This window comes from Echinops telfairi, unplaced genomic scaffold (assembly GCF_000313985.2).
Source record: "Echinops telfairi isolate 266 unplaced genomic scaffold, ASM31398v2 ScPeMD7_7469;HRSCAF=8507_1, whole genome shotgun sequence".
In the NCBI taxonomy this organism is placed as follows: domain Eukaryota; kingdom Metazoa; phylum Chordata; class Mammalia; order Afrosoricida; family Tenrecidae; genus Echinops; species Echinops telfairi.
The window spans coordinates 57,709,776-57,731,280 of NW_022111373.1; the positions used below are offsets into that span (position 1 = coordinate 57,709,776).

Below are 21,505 nucleotides of genomic sequence, written 5' to 3' on the forward strand. Positions count from 1 at the left end.
GCACCGATAGGAACTGGAAATACAGTGAACCCAGGACAGATGAACCCCCCAGGACCAGCGGAGAGAGTGGCGATATCGGGAGGGTGGAGGGAAGGTGAGGGAGAAAGGAGGAACAGAGGACAAGGTCTACATATGGCCTCCTCCCTGGGGGACAGACAGCTGAGAAGTGGGTGAGGGAGATGTTGGATGGGGTAAGATATGATAAAATAATAATTTATAAATTACCAAGGTTTCAGGGGGAGGGGAGACTGGGGAGGGAGGGGGAAAAATGAGGAGCTGACACCAGGAGCTCGAATGGAGGGCGGGTGTTGTGAGAATGCTGAAGTCAACATATGTACTAATGTGCTGGATACAAGTGATGTATGTACGGATAAAATGATTATTAAAAAATAAAAATAAAATAAAGGTTAAAAAGGTTGCAGAAGAGGCATAATTAAATCACATGAAATGGTCAGAGAAGATCACATTGCATGAACCATCTTTGAACTTGAAAGTTGACTAATAATTCATTACATAGAGAAGGGCTTCCCTTCCAACAAAGAATAAAGAGTAACATATAAAAGGCCTTGCCAAGTTTTGGATAAGGTCACTACTTGAATATGCTTAAATAAAGCAGTGTTTCTCAAACTTTCCACTTAGACCCATTAATGGCAAAGAAGATTGAATGGAGACTTCTGTGATCTGCAGTTGCAGCTTGAAAGGCTCTCATGCCAGCATATAGTTTCTTCTATTTCATCTTTAACAAATCACTGTCATACTTCATTAACGCTCTCATGACGGTGCTTTAAAAAGTTCACAGAAACTGGAATTAGTAGATTGTGGAAATTTTCTATGCAAAATTTGAAGCCATCCCCCCATGTACTTTCACTTTTATTATTATTTTTTAAGATCATTTTATTGGGGGCTCTTACGGCTCTTATAACAACCCCTACATTGATTGTATCAAGCATATTTGTACATAGGTTACCATCATTATTTTCTAAACACAATCTTTTGAGCCCTTGGTATCAGCCCCTCTTTTTACCTTCCATCCCCTCCTCCCACCTTTGTGTGTATTTTCACTATTAATAGGGTGCTGCTCCCTTCGCCTTCTTTTTTTTCCAAGTCTAACTCTCCACTAGACAGGAAAATGTCGTTTATCACATCAGAGTATCTTAAGTTATGAGACAAATTTATCCCGGGGAACATTTGTATACCTAGTCTGTGATCTGCCCTGAGGACTTAATGACCCACCAATAACCTTCTAGGAAGGGGGTAGAAACAGACATCCTTGGCTAAGGCCACAAAAGTCAAGATCGATCAGGGAAAAGTGAGAGAAAAGTAAATAGGGAGATCAAAGAAGGAAAAACTTCTTGGAATTATTCTGTATATAAAGGGTTATACATGAGATACATCAAGGTAATATTTTATTATCCTCTGGACTCCAAATATATTCATGATCAAGTAACAATGGAGTGTAGTTTTTCTTTTATTAAGCCAGAGGTGTATTTACCATGAAACCAATGAAGTTTAAGGTTAAGGAACACTCACTTGCATTGGTCCCTTGTGAAACTCTGAGAGCGGTTATAGCAATATAGTCATGAGTTTTTAATAAAATAATTATGACTAAGATACTTTAATCAACTTCCCTTCTGTCACAATTCTTCTTGTAGTAAGTGGTGCTGAATGAATGGCAATTTTAGGATGTGGTTAAGGTGAAGTTCAGAGAAGGGTATATTTTGCTAGACAGAGTGGGATATATTCTTGAGGTTTGTAATTGCCAGTTGTATGTAAGCTACTGCTAGTCTTAATTTATTATATAGCTCACCTACATAATTGACATGGATATGCAAGACCAAAGCATTATGGCAGTATGAAAATATTCTATTGAGTCCAACCCCAAAAGCACACAAAGAAAAAAATAAATTCTGGAATGTATATAATGATAGTTTGTAGAAATATTTCCAATTATCAGTGTGTGAAGTTATAAGTGGTACATTTGATTTCACTGATGCCTATTCTTCTTTTTTCAGAAATAGGAATATATCTAGTGTATATTTGTTCTAGGTGAACCATCACATGCAACAGAATTTTGGGAAATTCTTTGTTACACACAAACCCATAGTAATGCTACAAAGAGTGAGAAAATCTTAGTGATCTAATCTCAGTTAACTATGCTAAGTGAAAATACTGATTTATAACCCACATTTTGTATAGAAAATATTACTAATTGCTATTGTGTAAGAAGGTTATAGAAAACAATACAGCTAAAATTACATAAAACAGAGATATTAAAGAATAAAAGTATTATTGTTTTAATTTTACATGTTTGTAGTTGTTTCGTGGCTTTATCCTTTAATCATATTTATTCAATCCATGTGCTGAAAAAATACTGAGAAAATGGTATCAGGATTAGAGGAAGATACATTAACAATCTGTGATATGCAAATGATACGCCTTGCTTGCTGAAAGTGAGGGCTTGAATACTTACTGCTAATGATCAAAGACTACAGCCTTCAATGTGGATTACACCTCAAAGAAGAGAAAAATCTTCACAACTGGACCAGTTGACAACGCCATGATTAAGGGAGAAAATACTGACGTTGTCAAACATTTCATTTTATTTGGATTCACAATCAACATGTATGGGACAGCAGTCAAGAAAGCAAACGACATATTGTATTAGACAAATCTGCTGCACAAGAACTCTTTGGAGTTTAGAGAGTAAGATGTCACTTTGAGGACTGAGGTGCACCTGACTCGAGCCAGGGGATTCTTTATACCTGTATGTGCATGTGCAAACTGGACAATGCATAAAAAAGATAGAATATTTAAATTTGAATGATGGTGTTGGTGAAGAACATTAACTATATCGAGGATGGTCAGAAAAATAAACACATCTTGTTGGGGAGATGTGCAACCAGAATCCTTAGAAGGACGGATGATGAGATGATGAGACGTCAACTTACTTCTTTTGGTTGTGTTATCAGGAGAAGCCAGTCTCTGAAGAAGTTCATTATGCTCAGTAAAGCAGAGGACCCAGGAAAGGGAAGAAGACCAACGATGAGATGGACTGACACAGTGGCTGCAACAATGGGCTCAAGCATCAGCAACAATTTTGAGGATGATGTAGGACCAGGGAGTGTTTTGTTTTGTTGCACACAGGGTTGGGATGGGTAGGAATTGGCCGACTGGCATCTAACAACATTAATGACAACGTATCTGTGGTTCGTATGAATTTCTTAAAAATGCTTAATTTGCTGTGATTTTAAAAATCTTCATTAATAAATATTTTCTTTTTTACTCACTTTTGTATTTGCAAGTTTGTTTTGTTCTTGTTTGAGGCCAGTCTCCCAAATCCATTTCCTTCTCAAATTCAAGCAAACAAGTCAATTCCAACTTAAAGGGACTCTATATGGGAGGAGAGAAGTCTCATATTTCTCCTGGAATGGTTGGTGGATTCAAACTGCTGAAGTTGGGATTAGTAGCCCAACTTGTACTCAGTACATTGGCAGGTCTTCAGGCTCCTCAAATATATAGGAATGCCTTAATATTTTGTGTCACTATAAGAAGTAAATTCCTGTTTCAAGCTGTTCTTTTATTAGGAAAACCCCAAATTCCCTACTTAATTAAGAAAACCAAGAGGCTGGAGTTGTAGAACTGGTAGCATTCAGAAGTGACGAGCCTGAAATGTACAGTAATGACCAACATGTCCTCAACCTGACCTTATGACATCACACAACTAAAAGCACACCTCCATGAACACCTCCAAGCAACTGAGTATAAGTGTTCACTTTTTTTTTTCTGGAGAGTAGCTGAGAGGCTTTTAAAAAGGCAGTATTTTAGAACGAAGTGTGATGATAGTATGGAAGAAAGATTAACATCGGGAATAAATGAATTGTTAGTTGACTTTGAGGCTCTTGCAATAGACAGTTCAAGCTTTTGAAGCCCTGAATTAGGCATGCCTTAATTGTTATAAAAATGATTATTAATATAATCACTGAGACTAACAGGATGTGGAGAGTGGCTGAGAGGGAGTTGCCAATGATAATTCTAAACAGTTTAAGCTATTAGTCCTCGAGAAATAATAAATGCAGACAATGGAGTTGGAGAGTGAGTGCAACAAAAGCAGACTTTCTAGAACACAATTTCAAACGGTACACAAGTTGAAACTGTTGCCTTATGGGAAAGTGTTAAAACATTTAAAATATATATATTTAAAGATGGTTATTATGACTGGAATGGAAAAGTTTGAAACAAAGAGGAAGGAACAGTAGCTAGAAAATATGGTGTTGGTGATAGGTAGATCACATGATAGACCAACAATTTGTTCATAGCAAATAGGTGGGACACACAGCAAATTGATTACATCTGTGGAGAAAGATGCTGGAGAAGCTCCGTATCAGCAGCTAAAATGAGGATAGGGGCTAACTGTGGAGCAGATTGCCAGTCACTCATATGTAAGTTCAGGATAAAGCTGAAGAAAATTAAAACAAGGCCTTAGAGCCAAAATATAACCTCCATTCCATCCCACCTGTGGCAGTTACATAATCTCTTGTCAACTTGCGAAGGGGTGGACTGTAGCTTGTCAATCATGTCACAGCTTGACGACCTCATTTGGAAGCGCTAAGGAGATAAATAACTTACTGGCTGCCAGATACACACTCACTCCCTGCAAGATATATTCCTGTTGACAAGCCTCATGGAGCAGTGCTGATTGCAGCCAGAGCCTTGGAGCTGGAGGAGCCATGTGGAGACCCACGCTAGTGCTAAGATGCTTCAACTGCCACTGGATCTACAAGACTTTACACCCACTGGCCTGTCATCTTCCTGCACTCAGCATCATTGCATGTGTTGCGTGAGCCTGAAGAGGAATTTACAAACTGGTATTGGACTTACGGACTTGATCTGGACTGGGCTGGGATGTTTTCTTAATGTACAATTATTCTTTATATAAAGCTCTTTTCTATACACATGAGTGTCTATGAATTTGTTTCTCTAGTCTACCCAGACTAACACACCACCTGAATTTACAGAAGATCTCAACAGATTTACTGCACTGAACACTAATGACAGAGATGTGCTGAGCTAGGACATTATATATATAGAAAGCAAAAGGTCATTAAACAGACAGGAAAGAAAGAAAAGAAAAACGGATGTCAGATGAGACTCTGAAACCTGCTCTCAATGGTAGGGTAACTAAAACAAATGGAAGAAATACCTGAAAAATGAGAGCTGACCAACATTTCCATTTTATCCTAGAACTGTCTGATAAGCCAAATGAAACACAATCTTAAGTAACTTTCGTTACAACTCTCCATCCTGTTGTTTCAGAATTACCTAGTTCATAGTGCTTTATTCTCCCTGATATTTCAATTGCCAGGGTGCACAGAACTTTGCATTAAAAAAAAAAGGCATTAGTCTACTGATTCTGCCTCTGGTTAATAAGCTAGAATGAACAGACCGAATGTCCTAAGGGGTGTATGCTTTTTTCCTTTTGACTTGTTGCAAATCAACTTAAATGCCCTTAGCATGTTAGCTATATGTATTTGCAAAATTTGGTTAGCACATAGAATATTTAAAACAGTCCTCCCAAATAATTCGGTTTTACACAAAATTTCATCTCATGTACTAAAATGTAAATTATCCTTTAAAATCACTAGAAGGGTGAGTTGACAGAAAAATGATAATTCAAGGCTAATAATTGAAGGGCTAATAAACCTACCTCACATCTAAACACTCACACATATACACAGAACAACTGCTTTTCAAATCAATGAAAACATGAACAAATAATCAGAAAAATTAATGCAAAGACATGACCAAACAATTTACAAAAGAAAAATGCTAAATAGACTGATGCAAATATTTTCAGGGTTGTGTAGGATAAATGACATCAAGTAATAATTAGCAAAGTTTCTGGTACACAAAAAATTAACTATTAAAACATAATGATTATGAAGACATAAAGTTAAATAACATGGCATATACACATATATATACAAACATATATACTTACACTGGTAAATATTGATGATGCCTAGAGTTGTCAAGAATGTGGAGAAATACACTTCGTTATATTTAGGATTTGAGTATATATTAAGTGCATCCTTTTTGGAAAGCACTTTAGCAATACTTTTAAAGAAAAATATGTATCTATTTTTTTACTGATTGCACTCCTCAAACTTTATTCTATGGAAAATATTAAGCCAAGTATACAAAGATACTCATATATAAATACATGCAAAAACAGAAAGTTGGCAGTGGTTCAAAAGTCTATTGAGAGGAGTTTATATGTTTAATACACACATAGAACAGTAGAATGAAAAATGTGGTAGATCTATATGCCATGACATGGAGCCCTTTCCAAGTAACATATTGATACTTAATAAAAGACAGCATACCTCCTCCTCGAAGATCATCTTGTCATCTGACATTCTGCATTCACTACATTTTGCATTTGCAACAACAGTAAAACATCTATCCAACTATTTCTTGCACTGAAGATCTATCAGGAAAGAACATCTAATAGCACAACACATTGGCTGTGATGGCAAGGGTTACATGTCAATTTGGTTGGGCCATGATTCTCAGTGATTTGGCAGTTATATAGTGATATAACTTGGCAGCTATTTAATGGTATAATTTGACAGTTCTGTAATCACATAATGTGACAGCATGTAATCATATAATTGGACATTATATGTAATGATATAGTCATCCTCTATTTTGCGCTTTTATGGAGCATCCTCTATTTTTGCATAATGTTAATTCTTGCCTAAAAACCTCCATGTAATAAGATTTTAACATAACTAACACAAATAAATCTTCATAAAACATCTGGGGGAAAAAACCTCATATTTCAAACCTATCCATGTTGAAAAATGAATAGTGAATGTATAAAGAAATAAATCTATATACCAACATCTTTGATGAATGCTGATAGAATAATACTGAACAAAACTAAATGGCACATTATGGGAAAAATACAATGATCAAGTAAGATGCCTTCCAAGAATGGCAGGTTGGTTCCAGTATTAGGAAATCCAGTAACCACATCTGTCGCTGTTGTGTGTGACACCAATTCACAGGTCCCTATAGGACCGAGTAGACCTGCTGGACAAGGTCTTCCAGTTCGTCATCTTTATGGGAGCAGATTCTGGGTCTATGCTCCCTCAGAACCACTGCTTGGGTTAAGCTGCTGACCCTTTAGATTTAGTCTAGTATTTAACTCCTTACGATCATGGCCCCTTTGACATCATATGCCAAATTAATATGTCTCACAGGAAATTACTATATATGATTGTCCTTAAGATGCTGAAAAAGTCTGATAAAATTCAACACCATTCAATAACACTGATTAAAATTGGAATTGTGAGACCACTTTTTGATTTGATAAAATGTGTACAATTTCCCCCTTAAACTATATTCTTAATGGGGAAACACTAGAGACTTATTGACTACAATCAGGAGCAAGTCTCTTGTTTGGGCTTTATTGTTGCTTAAAAAGCACTGGGTAGCTAAGAAAGGCCACAATAAAGAGGGACACTTGAAAGCAACAGGTTAAACCATATGGCACAATAGCTCCCTTCCTAGATACACACTCAAGAGCACTGAAAAGATATATTCAGAAAAAAACCTCTGTGATATTCTCATCAAAATTGCATAATCTTCATCTAATTTATGAAAGCATTAAATGAACTCAATTGTGAGACCTACTACAAAATAATTGACCAGTATTCACTGAAAATTTTTTTTAAAAAGAAAAATTGGGGAATTGTCACAGATTAAGAAATGAAAAAGAGACACCATCTCATCACTAAATGCAATGTGGAATTGTGCATTGGATTTTTGAATTGGAAAAGAGAATTACAGGGAAAACTGATGGAATTCAAAGATATGTAGTTTATTTGATAGTAATATATCCTTGCTACTTTTCTGGTTTTGATCATTGTACACTAGGGGAAACTGGATGAAGACTATATATAAATTCTGTGTACTGTTTTGCAACTTTCCCTTAGTTTAAAATTATTTCAAAAGAATATGATATTGCTAGATAAAAGAAGTTCAAGGGAGAGCTATCAAAAGCAGTGAAATAGCATGCCTATAAGGAACTATTTGAATAAATCAGAAATGCCTACCTTGTGTAAAAGAAAAGAGGTAACTATGTTAAGGATTGTCATTTGGAAAATATGAGTTTAGCTTTGTGGACTTTTTCTTGCTGCCATCCATTCAAATCTAACTCATAGTCACCCTTTGGGCTAGAGTGGAACTGCCTTGCAGGTTTCTAATGCTAAAAATTGGGAATAGGAGAGAGCCTCATCATTCTCACGAAGAGTGGCTGGTGACTTCAAACTGCTGACCTTGTGATAGAAACCCAGCTTGTAACCCATTATATCACTGGTGATCCTTTGTTGTTGGCAATGGAGGGCAAATAGATACAACAAAATGCTCATTAATAAAAACTGTCCACATATGTAATTCAGCGACATTGATTATACGCTCCAATTTTTCAACTATCCTTTACCAATTTATTTCACCTTCATTAGTATAAATTCAATGACCATTACGTTATTTTGCATGCTGTTTGTTCACTTTGCTTTATTTTTTGAATATTTGGTCCGACCCAACAATTGGATGCTGTGCTAGTATCTAAAAGAGCTAGATATCTACTTAACACAAAGAAGTCTTAGGAAGGCATTTGTTCTTTATCATAGTGGAGTTCAAATATAAACTAGACAAACATTTGTCAGTAGTGTTCTGAAGGTTACTCAAGGTTTGCAAAAAGATTGTAGTCAATATTTTCTAAACGTCTCTTTTGCCTAGGTTCCTCCCTGTGTGTGAAGAGGGGAACCGGGCTCTAAGGGGGGCCATGAGGGAAGGACATTACAGCCCCAGTCAGTGTTCTCCTCAGAGGCATAAAGAAAAGCTGAAGGTCTAGCTAGGAGAGATAGAGTTGTTAAGTGAGATAAGAGAGTATCAGTAGAATGAATATTAGTGGAGTGAGTTATGTGATCAGTAGCCAGAAAAAGTCAAATAAACTGAAGATGTTTAGAAAACCAAGTTGTAAACGCAAGCAAATCTTTGGATATGGGGTTTGGAACGAAACAGGTCTCTGAAGAGGTGCCTTGAACACTTACTAAGGAAACTAGACATCTTCTCAGTTCTTAGGTTCTGATTTTAAATGCGGCGTTGAAGCGTACTTTTAAGATCTCTTTAGTTTAGGGTTCTGGATAGATAGGAAATTCATATTGAAAGCTGCTATTGCTGCATACATGCACATGGACTTAGTAATGGGATCCAGATTGGGATCCTAACCAGAAGGTCAGCACTTTGAACCTATCAGCCACTCCGGCAGAGTGGAGGAGGGTAGGTGAGATGAGGCTTCCTTAAAGATTTACAGCCTCAAAAACCCCCAAGAGCAGTTTTATTCTGCCCCTAGGGTTGCTATGAGTCAGTTGACTCAATGGCAGTAAGTTTGGTTTTACATTGGGGAAACAATAGGTTCAGCATTGCATTCACAGGGTTGGTTGTTCAAACCCACCAACCATGCTGATGTACAATAACGAGGCTTTCTGCTCTTGTAAATTTATACACTGAAAACGCCAGGGAGCTGTTCTGCTCTGCCCAATAGGAAGGCTATGAGACATGATAGACTCCACATGGGGCAGAGGATGGGTCCATGTATTTGTTGTTTCTACACTTGTGGTATACATGCACTCTCACCCCAACACTCCCCTCATGTGAACACATTTTTGTAGAGATCCTAATAACGTTCTTCCATTGATTGGTGATAATTTTCTCTATTGTTTAGACAGTGAAATTCTTCCTATATTAAATTTTTTCATCATCCTTCTTTAAAACATCAATTTAGTAAAACTAAATTAATGTAGAAAGAAAGAAAATGTTATGTCAAGTAGAAAGAAAATGTTTTGAAAATGATGACAGTGTCTGTACAAGTTTGCTAGATATAATTGATTAATGGATTACTATAATATCTGTAAGAGCCCCCAATAAAATGATCAATTAATAAAACCCACTATGATATTATTTTTTGTTCTTTGATGCCTGATACTTGATCCTATCGACGCCTTGTGATCACACAGGCTGGTGTGCTTCTTCCATGTGGACTTTGTTGCTTCTCTGCTAGATATCATTGAGAATGAGAGGGAGTGCGGTGTGGAGACCCAAAGCCCATCTGTAGGCAATTGGACATCTCCTTACATAAGGATCGCGGGGAGGAGATGAGCCAGTCATGGTGCAGTATAGCACCGATGAAACATACAACTTTCCTCTAGTTCTTTTATGCTTCCTTACCTCCCCCCCCCCACACACACACACACTATCATGATCCCAATTCTACCTTACTGGTACAGATAAGAGCTGGAAACAGGGAAACCAGGGCAGATAAACCCCTCAGGACCAATAATGAGAGTAGCAATACCAGGAGGGTAAGGGAAAGGTGGGGAGAGAAAGGGGGAACTAATCACAGGGATCTACATATAACCTCCTCCCTGGGGACGGGCAACAGAAAAGTTGGTGAAGGGAGACATCCATCGGTCAGTGTAAGACATGAAAAAATAATACTAATTTATAAATTATCAAGGGTTCAAGAGGGAGGGGGAAGGGAAGGAGGGGAAAAATGAGGAGCTGATACCAAGGGTTCAAGTAGAAAAAAAATGTTTTGAGAATGATGAGGGCAACAAATGTACCAATGTGCTTGACACAATGGATGGATGGAGTGTGATAAGATGTGTACAAGCCCCCAATAAAATGATTTTTTTTTAAAAACAAAACACTAAAGACTACTATATCCTATTTTCTATACAGAGTTATTATTCTTGCTCAGTTCCAATTTATAGTTCATCGATTTGCCTTGTGTATTAACTTTATTTCTCTTAATACAGCTAGCAAAACTAGACTATTTACAGAGGATTGTGCAACTTCCAGTGATTAACTCCATCAAGGAACACAACTGGAATAGGTTGTAATTGAAATTTGCTAAACATGTCTAAAGTTGCACATGACCGAGAAGCTGAAATACTGAAAAACTAAAATTTATAATCAATTTTAACCTTATGTTATACACCTTTTCATTAAAATCAAATAATCCCTAAGCTTGAGTAGACATAATTCACTTAGATCTATGTACGTAGACTTGAAATTTACTAATTGTCTTTACTTTTAAACTTGAGTGAATATTAGTTAGCAGCAATTCGAAAAAAGGGTGAGAGTTTTGCAAGCACAAAACAATCTGTAACTATGATTCCACCATTTTACTGCTACTGACAGTTATAAACGTGTTGAGGTCTTGCTGCCCAGAGAAAGGACCATGGAGACAGGAGGAATAGTGTTAAAAACTGCTTACATCTGAATAGCACAGCCTAAGACACTTGCCCAATCAGTGTCTCCTTCAAGGTACATAGATTTGTGGTACCAACTTGGTTAACTATCTTAAACTGAAGGAACCCAAGAAAAAAATCCAAGCTTTCGGTTTCAATATTGAAAGATCTTATGAACAAAATGTTGAATGATTCAGAAAGCATCAAAATAAGATGGAAAAAATACACAAAGTCACTGTACCAAAAAGAATTAGTCAACACTCAACCATTTCAAAAGGTAGCATATGAACAAGAACCAAGGGTGTGAAAGGAAGAAGTTCACACGGCACTGACAGCATCAGCCAAAAACAAGGCTCCAGGAACTGATGGAATACCAAATGAAATGTTTCAACCAGCCGATGAAGTACTGGAAGCAATCAATCATGTATACCAGGAAATTTGGAAGAGAGCTACTTGGCCAATTGATTAGAAGATCCATATTTGTACCCATCTGTATCCAAAGAAATGTGACCCAAGAGAATATTCAACAATATAACAACATCACTAACACCACATGCAAGTAAAATTTTGCTGAAGATAATCCAATGATGACTGCAGTAGTACAGGGAGTTGCCGGAGGTTTAGGCAAGAATCAGAAAAGACACAGAACAAGACATATGATTGCTGACAACATATGAATCTTGGCTGAAAGCAGAGAATACTAGAAAGATGTTTACTTATGTTTCACTGGCTATGCAAGGCATTCAACTGTGTGGATCACAACGAACTATGGATAGCCTTGAGAAGAATGGAAATTCCAGGATAATTCACTGTGCTCAAGTATGTCTTGTACATGGATCAAGAAGCAGTGGTATGAACAGAACAAGGGAATACTGCATGGTTCAAAATCAGGAAGTGTGCTTCAGGGCTATATCCCCTCATCATACCCTTTCAATCTGTTTCCCGAGTAAATCAGAGACATTGGATTATATGAAGAAGAATGTGGCATGAGGATTAGAGGAAGGCTGTTAACAACCTGTGACATTCAGATGAAAATGAGGAGAACTTGAAGAGCTTGCTGATAAAGATCAAGGATTAGAGCCACCAGTCTGGATTACAACTCCATGTAAAGAAGACCAAAATTCTCACAACTAGACCAATGGGCAACATTATGATAAATGGAGAATTAAAGTTAAATTTGTCATGGATTTTGTCTTGCTTAAATCCATAATTAATGCTCGTGGAAGCAGCAGTCAAGAGATCAAAAGACCCGTTGTCCTGGGTAAATCTGCTGCCCAAGACCTCTTCAGAGTATTGAAAGCAAGGATGTTACTTTGAGGACTACGGAGCTCCTGACCCGAACCATGATATTTTCTGTTGCCTGATATGAATCTGAAAGCTGGGCATTGAATAAGGAAAACTAAAGTAGAGTCAAAGCATTTGAATTATGGTGCTGGAGAAAAATGTTGAAAGTACCCTGGACTGCTAAAAGGACAAATAGATCTGTCTTAAAAGAAACACTGCTAGATTGTTTTTTCATCTTACATACTTTGGACATGTTGTCAAGAGAGAACAGTGCCTGCAAAAGGACATCATGCTTGGTAAAGTAGAGGGACAGTGACAAAGAGGAAGGCCCCCAATTATATGGATTGAAACTGGGGTTGCAACAATTGCAAGGATGACATAGGACTGAGTCGTGTTTCCTTATGTAGTGCACAGGATTGCTATGGGTCAAAACCAACTCACAGTACCTAATAACATGGGGTAAACATTCTCTGTGTAGGTAAAGGTCTCAGAGTCACCAAACCCAAACTCACTGCTATGGGGCGAATGTTGACTTACAGTGCCCCTGTAGGACAGGGTAGAACTGCCTGTGTGGGTTTCAGAGACTGCACATCTTTTGGGAGTAGACAGTCATATCATTCCTCAGCAAGATGCTGTTGGTTTCAGACTCCGCACCTTGCAATCAGCAGACCAATGAATGACCTACCATGCCACCAGAGCACTTTTCTCAGAACCAGAGCCCCTTTATTTGCACCCTGACTCAAGTCAGTTCTTTGTTTCCTTCTGCCTCACTTAAAAAAATGAGCTTATAGAGTGGGCAGAACAAAAATTAAGATTCTTGAATGTTCTAAGAGGTGTAAGAGCTGCCAATAAAATGATTTAAAAATAATAAAATCAAGGTTCTTTCAGGCAGAAAAAGAAAAGCATTGGAAACATCACAGTTACACAGGTAAATCCACTGCCATTGAGGCCATTCTGACTTATTGAGATCCTACATGGATTGTAGGGCCCCATAGCATAATGGTCGCACATTGGGCTGTGGTCTGCGAGCTCAGTGATTCAAAACCACCAGCTGCTCTGTGGGAGACAGATGGGACTTTCTACTCTAGCTAACGGTTGCAGTCTCGGCAACTCACCTGGACAGTCCTGTGGGATCGCTATCTGAGTCGGCCGTGACTCAATGGCAGTGACTTTGGTTTGGCTGGAATACACATCAGACATCTTTAGGGAAGGAGACAGCCTGGCCTGTCTTCCAAGGAAAGGCGGATGGGCTTGAGCCGCTGACACTTTGGTTAGCAGCCCAATGCCTTCTCTACCGTGTTATCAGGGCTCCTAAACAGACATGCAAGCATCTTCAGAATTTTCATGAAAAAATGGAATTAAAAATTAATGCAATTTTTCATGCTCTTCCTGAGGTCCCTTTGTATTTAAAGGTACAGGTGTAGGAGGCTATTGGAAACATCAAATATTAGATTAAAAAGGATACAACTAAAAGAAAGTTTTAAGTTTTTGAAAGGGACATATAAAATTGGTGTTCTTGTTCTTTTTACTTTTGATTCATATCTTCCTTGTGTACAAGATAAGGAAACACTGTCTGATCCTGCGCCATCCTCACAATTGTTGTTCAAGCTTATGGTCGCAGTCTCCGTGTCTATTTTGTTGAGTGTTTTCGGTGTTTTGGGTTTTTTTTTGCTGACCCTCTACTCCAGCGGTTCTTAACCTATGGGTCACGACCTTTTGGGGATCTAACGACCCTTTCACAGGGGTTGCCGATTCCTAACAGCAATATTACACTTATGAAGTAGCAAGTAAAATAATTTTATGGTTGGGGGTCACCACCACACGAGGAACTGTATCAAACGGTTGCGGCATGAGGAAGGTTGAGAACCACTGCTCTACTCCATCAGGCATGAGATCCTTTCCCAAGGTGAGTCCCTCCTGACAGGCTCGCCAAAGAACGTGAGATGAAGTTTCACCCTTCCTCGTGCTAAGTAGCATTCTGGTTGTACTTCTCCTAAGACAGATTTGGTTGTTCTTCTGATAGCACATCACACTTTCCATATGCAATACCAACACCACAATCCCATTCAAACAGATCAATTCTTCCGTCTTCCTTATTCATTTTCTAACTTCTACATGCAGACGCACCTTGAACATACCATGGCTTGGGTCAGGTGCACAAAGGGATCTTGCTCTTCAAGACTTTAAAAATGTTTTGTGCAGCAGACTTGGACAATGCAAGATGTGATTTGATTTCTTGACTGCTGTTTTCATAACCATTGATTACGGACCAAGTAAAATGAAATCCTTGACAACTTCAATCTTTTCTCTGTTTATTATGAAGCTGTCTATTGGTTTTGTTGGGAAGGCTTTTTTTTTTTTACATTGAGTTATAATCCATGCCGAATTCTGCAACCTTCAATTTGCAAGGAAGTGTATCATAAACAGCAAGAGCTCTGAAATTACTTACAATTAGCAACAAAATATAGAGTAGAAACTCAGAACATTTGTAAAGGAAACAATAAACCTCTAAATTGCCCATGCTTCAAAGTATAAATCACAATAAAAACTAGAAAACATGTTTAACAGTTCATGAAAATACTATTTCAAAACTTGTGAGATACAACTGAAGCGGTAATTACAGAAATATATTATACAAGGATAAATGTAAACCATATCCACTTCAAGAACAAGTAAGACAGAAAAAATAAGATAAAACTCGGACACAAAAATAATAAAATGTAAAGGGAAAAATATGCATGATTGAGAATATCCAGAAAGAAAGAGTTGGTTTTAGGAAAAGAGCAATAGCATGGATGAATTCTGAGAAAACGAGAGAAAGATAAGCAGAACGATGAGAAGTAGAATTCACGAGAAGGATAGATAAAAGGGAGAGAGAAAACTCATTATCCATACACACAATTTAATAGATGTATTTTAACAAACAATAGAAAGTCCTGGACAGAGACGGAGGAAAAAAAGGAGAACAAAATTCAAAACCAGAAAAGACCAGACTCACTGATTTGAAAGAGACTAATGGAAGGACGCCCACCACTGACTGTTGCTATTAGAGAGCCTTCAAACCTGGGATTGAATCCACCCTCACAGGTCAACTTTCAGCTACACCATCAAACCAAACCCATTGCCATCAAGTTGATTCTGATTCATAATGACCTTAGGGCTTCCAAGACTATAAATCTTTATGGAGGTGGTTAGCCTCTGCTTTGTTCCATAAAGTGGCTGGTGGGTTAGAACCAACAACCTTGCAGTCATCAACCCATTGACTAACAGCACCAGTGAATGTACTCAATAAAATCAAACATAAAAACCCAAAGGACAGCATTTGCTCCCCCAAAAGCTCAGATGGCAGAAAAGACATGTGAATAGAAACAAAATAGAAAGGTGTTGTATTGAAGGGATGGCAAACAATGTCTAAAACAAAATATGTATAAATTACTCAATCAATGGAGAACTAATACATCTCAAACTTTCACCCAGTCAACAATGAAAAAGAATTTTAAAAAGATACATACTATAGATCTAACATTTACAAATTTGAATAGTTAGATGAAATGAACAAATTCATATAAAAAGGCACAACTGCCCGCATATCAAAAGATATAGCGTCTGGAGTTGTAAAGGCTTGCATGTAAACAAGCAGCCATCTAGCTCAGAAGCATCAAAGCCCACATGGAAAAAACACACCCAGCCTGTGTGACCAAGAGGTGTAGAAGGGACCAGGTATCAGACATCAAAGAACAAAAAATCATACCAGTGGGTGCCCACCATCCCGATATGATCACTGAAAACAAATGTGTGCATAAGCAAATGCGGTGAAGAAAGCTGATGGTGCCTGGCTATCAAAAGATATAGCACCTGGGGTCTTAAAGGCTTGAAGATAAACAAGCGGCCATCTAGCTCAGAAGCAACGAAACCCATGTGGAAGACGCACACCAGCCTGTGTGACCACAAGCTGTCAAAGGGATCAGGTATCAGGCATCAAAGAACAAAAAAATCACATCATTGTAAATGAGGGTGAGTGTAGAGTGGAGACCCAAAGCCCATCTGTAGGCAACTGGGCATCCCCTTAAGAAGGGTCATGGGGAGGAGACGAGCCAGTCAGGGTGCAGGGTATCAAAGATGAATCATACAACTTTCTTCTAGTTCTTAAATGCTTCCTCTCCCCACTATCATGATACCAATTCTACCTTACAAATCTGGCTAAACCAGAGGGTATACATTGATACAGATAGGAACTGGAAACACAGGGAATCCAGAACAGATGATCCCTTCAGGACCAGTGAGAGTGGCGATATCTGGAGGGGAAGGGGAAGGTGGGTAGAAAGGGCGATACCTGGAGGGGAAGGGGAAGGTGGGGTAGAAAGGGTAGAAAGGGTTACAAGGATCTATATATAACCTCCTTCCTGGTGGATAAACAACAGAAAAGTGGGTGAAGGGAGACGTCGGACAGGGAAAAATATGACAAAATAATAATAATTTATAAATTATCAAGGATTCATGAGGGAGGGGGAGCCAATATTAAGGGCTCAAGTAGAAAGCAAATGTTTTGAGAATGATGATGGCAACAAATGTACAAATGTGCTTGACACAAGGAAGGAAGGAAGGAATGGGAAAAAAAATGGGCCAAGCCCCAAAAAAAAGAATTAAAAAAAAAAAAGGCACAACTAAAAAAACTTATACAACACCCAAAGACATAGAAATAGATTACATGAATAGCCCTATGTGTTTTTAAGAAAACGAATCTTTAATTAAACTTTGTCCTGAAGAATAAACAAACAAACACAGGCCTGGATGCCCTTAAGTTTGTCTTCCAGATTATTGAGAAAGAAGTAACATCAACTTGAAAATATTTCCAATTAATGGAAACAGAAGGATACTTCCTAATTCTTTTTATGAAATCAGCAAACTTTTGCATCCACAGTTTGACAAAAATGCTTTTAAATAACAATTGTTGTGTATTCGTGCATTAGCGCTCTGAGGGGATAGCATGGAGGCCAAGTCTGAATTCCTCTGGCTACCTAAGGAGAACCCAGCTCCATAGCTGCCCCAGGATACTTCCCATGAGGCGGAGAACAGACACGCCTTCATGTTTGTCCCGTTATGACACCAACTGTCGTCACAATGGCCCTCAACTTCTCTGCTGGGTTGACAACCCATTGCACTGGCCACACAGACATTGCCTATGCTTATGAGAGTTTAATGGGGAAGTAAACAGGCTAGAAGTGAGAGTCAAAAATGCCAAGGATGCACTCCTTTTGTCGTCTTCTCGGCCATATGGGTAGGAACAACTCTCCCTGATCCTCAGCCTTGGCCTCCGCCCTGTCTGGGCAAAGTTACAAAGCCCCTTTAGTCTAATGAATGCCCTAAGGGACCTCACTCAGCCAGTCATTTTCCTGCCTGAAGTCACCCCACTTTACTCATCCTGTGTGCCTGCCGCTCTATCGCACGTCTCCGATAGACGTCTCTGGTGCCTTTGCTGCCCTACCACTTCTCTGTGAGGGATTCCGGATGTGTTCCGCTGTCTGGGCTCTTGCTTCTTGGTGCTTGTCAGATTCTCTGTTCTGTTCATTTCAGAGCCTGCTTCTGAAATGGCTCACTTCACACCCAGTGGAGTAACAAAACTGACTAATCTCAGAATTAGATCCTTCCACACCTAATCATCTGGTGGGAGTTACAAAGATAGAGTAGCTCTACCCAGTAATTTCACTGCACTATATGATCTCGTTAGAGAAGCCTGTTCACTGAAAAATCTTTTAAGACTATAAAGTACCCCTCATATAGCAGATCAGCTGTTATTTAACAGAACTATGTAGCCACCAATCATACCATTGCTTCTAGATTAGTGTTATGTTCTTAAATGAAATAGATATACTCCATTGAGGTAGAAATGATACTAAAATCATAAAGAAGTTTTTAAAAATTAGAACAATTTTACCTTGATATGACTTGGGAATATTCTATGTGAACAGAGGAGGCACTAGCTATAACTACAATTACAAGCCTGTAAATACAAGTTCGTGAACTTTTGTCTATTAACTGTACATGTTAAAACCAACATTTTACAATAATGTCATTTTTTCATTATTATAATGTAGCTATTCATATGGAACTTTTTACTGAAGTTTAAGAAAGCAATTATTTTAAAGTAAATACATATCATAGGTTATTTCTTTAAAAATTCTTTTAGAAGCATTGAGGGAGAGTCTTGGTCCTATTTACCAGAGCTGGGTGGGAACACGAATGATCCCAAACCCACCGCTAAGTATGTTCTGTCTCGTCAGGGAGCACAGGGAAGACATGCCTTGCTGGCCATGTCTCGTGGTTACTTTGTAGTTGACAAAGGATGATGCCGAACTTTCTGAAATTAATCCCGGCTGCCTAACATTTAAATTAGCACCAGGCGAATTAAAATGTAGCAAGTCATAAAATACAGAGATAGGATCATTTCTTTCCAGGAGATTATAGGCTAATAAAATTCCATATGGACAAAAGATGCTATAACACCATAAAATGATTAGTATGAGGTGATCTTTCTGAATCTCAATAGGTAGATGAAATTACTATTTATAGTATATCTGTGTGTGTGTGTGTGTGTGTGTGTGTGTGTGCAAGGCATAGCCAGATTCTTGGTGAAGTGTTGTGTAAGGATTGTCCACGTCTGAAATTTATTTGTATACATAAGCAAGTGTTTTTTTAGTATATAATAGGTGATTAAAAATAGGAAGCAATGAATAATATTAAAGTAGCACATGTTTATGCAGTATTTTTACTAATAATACATTGTTTGCTAATTATATAGTATAGTAATATCAGTATATAATTTACTAAAAGTATTTTTTCAACATTAAAATACTAATTTATATTTTCCCAATAATTCAGTGAGTTAATCAGGAAACACTGTATATACAAACTTGTGAATAGGCTACTCTTTGTTTAATATTTTTTCTACTTTTTGTTAACCACAGGGAGATGGGTAAACAATTTTATTAGAAAATGTTTTCCCTTTTCTTAATGTGCACTTAACCATTATATAAAACTCTCTTGTATACAAAAAAGAAAATATTTTCCCTCCATGAGAGAATGAGGGGTTGTCAAAGCTGTAAGATTCCGGAATGATGATTAAGTTATAGAGTCTTATATCATGTGTGTAAGCACATACATAAAGATCTGTTAGCTGCGAAGGCTAGTGTATTTAGAAGAATATTTCTGCAAAGGCAAGTTGAGACTCTGTCTCCACCCGCTTATTTTTCTCACACCATCCACTCAGTCTGATCCGGCTGTTGTGATTCAATGATATTGCAGGTGATGGTGCCTACACTCCCCAGTCCCCTAACAGGCCATGCAGATAACGAGCCACACTCTAATTCGTTTTTGCCCTGATTCTATTCTTTCTCAAAATTTCCACAGTGCCCTTGTTTTGACTGGTTCCATGGTGGCACAGTGGTTACTCCCTGGGCTGCTAACCGCAAGCTGGGCAGTTCAAAACTACCAACTGCTCCTCCGAAGAAAGCCGGGACTTTCTAATCCTGTAAAGAGTTACACTCTCAGAAAGTCTCATGGGCAGTTCTCCCCTCTCCTATGGGATCACTATGAGTCAGCGTTGACAAGGCATGAGTCAGCAGTTGGTTTGGTTTGATTTATTGTTTGCCACAATACAATATGCTAAATTACACTAATAATGATGTTCACATATAACTACAAACTATTCAAGACACCAGTGCACCTGAGAAAATCTCATCTTTAAAAGGAACTGAAGAGGTAATAGTTGCTCATTTAAAGACGTAGTTAAAGGAAGGAGAGCCTCAAACACTATGGAAGAAAAGCAAAGTTGTCCTGGCAATCCTTCATTCATCCTTCTTGGTCAACTCTTTCCACCATCTTTACTAATGAAGCTGCCTGAGCACACAACCTAATACGACCATGCGTTTGCCTGGAATTACTTACAGGTCCCCGTGGATGAGTCCATAGATCTGCGGCATGCTCTGACGATAGAGTCCCTTCAGGATGACGATGAGGAGGGCCACAACAAAAGCTGGAAGTCCCCAACTCAGGAGGAAAAACAGCAGATACCGCCGCTCGGTGTGCTCATCGTTCATCACCAGAACATACCAGAAATTCACGGACTAAGGGAGAAAATAAAGCATGAAACAAACGGGCTCTGGATTCATGGAACAAGAATTACTGATCAACAAAGGGCTAAAGTCTGCTTAATAAGTATAGTTTCACCTTGAGCTTTTAAGTTAGGTCCGTCATTTAATCTTTCATACACCCCATAAATTAAAGGTGCTCCACAAGTCTAGAAACATACAGGATATGTTTAGTTTATTTACAGTAGTTCTTATTGTACTTGGTTTTCTTTGATTTAATCCCAATTGTAATCATCTGCATTGTTTTGTTAATGTGTTTTGAGGCAACAATTTAACCTACTTAAATTAAACCTATTTAAACCTACGTCCCATGTGTACAAGTTCAAACCCACTAGCTGCTCCGTAGGGGAAAGATGAGACTGTGATCCCAGGAAGATTTTCTAAAACCTCCCAAACTTATGAAGGGTCCTTATAAGCCACTCTATGGCAGTGGGTGTGGCGCCAGGTCCTGTTTCCCGGGAGTAGGGATAGCCCCAGCACCAGCCCCCAGCGGGAGATAAGGGAGGGTAAAACAAAAAGTACTGGTACAAAATCGCAGACAACTTTATGAAATGAAAATAAAATAAAAAATCCAAAGTTGCAGTCTCTTGACATAACCTTTATCTAGGGCTACAAATTCCTAAGGCCAGTGCTTCCATCTCTCTGGTCCTATCCCAAAGAATTCCATGCCCTTTCATTTGTATCAAGTCAACAAGGCTGTGTCAGCATACCTGAGGAACTGAAATTGTGTTCCTTTTAACTGTTCTTTGAATT

General features: G+C 38.3%; 1 protein-coding gene across 1 annotated transcript in view; it reads right to left on the reverse strand.

Moving 5' to 3' along the window:
- ADGRV1 (adhesion G protein-coupled receptor V1) overlaps positions 1 to 21,505 on the reverse strand; it is a 675,247-nt gene that overhangs the window by 211,863 nt on the left and 441,879 nt on the right. The window contains exon 81 of the mRNA XM_045285199.1: positions 20,550 to 20,728. Coding sequence (XP_045141134.1) covers positions 20,550 to 20,728 — 179 coding nt within the window. The remainder of the gene's footprint in view (positions 1 to 20,549; positions 20,729 to 21,505) is intronic.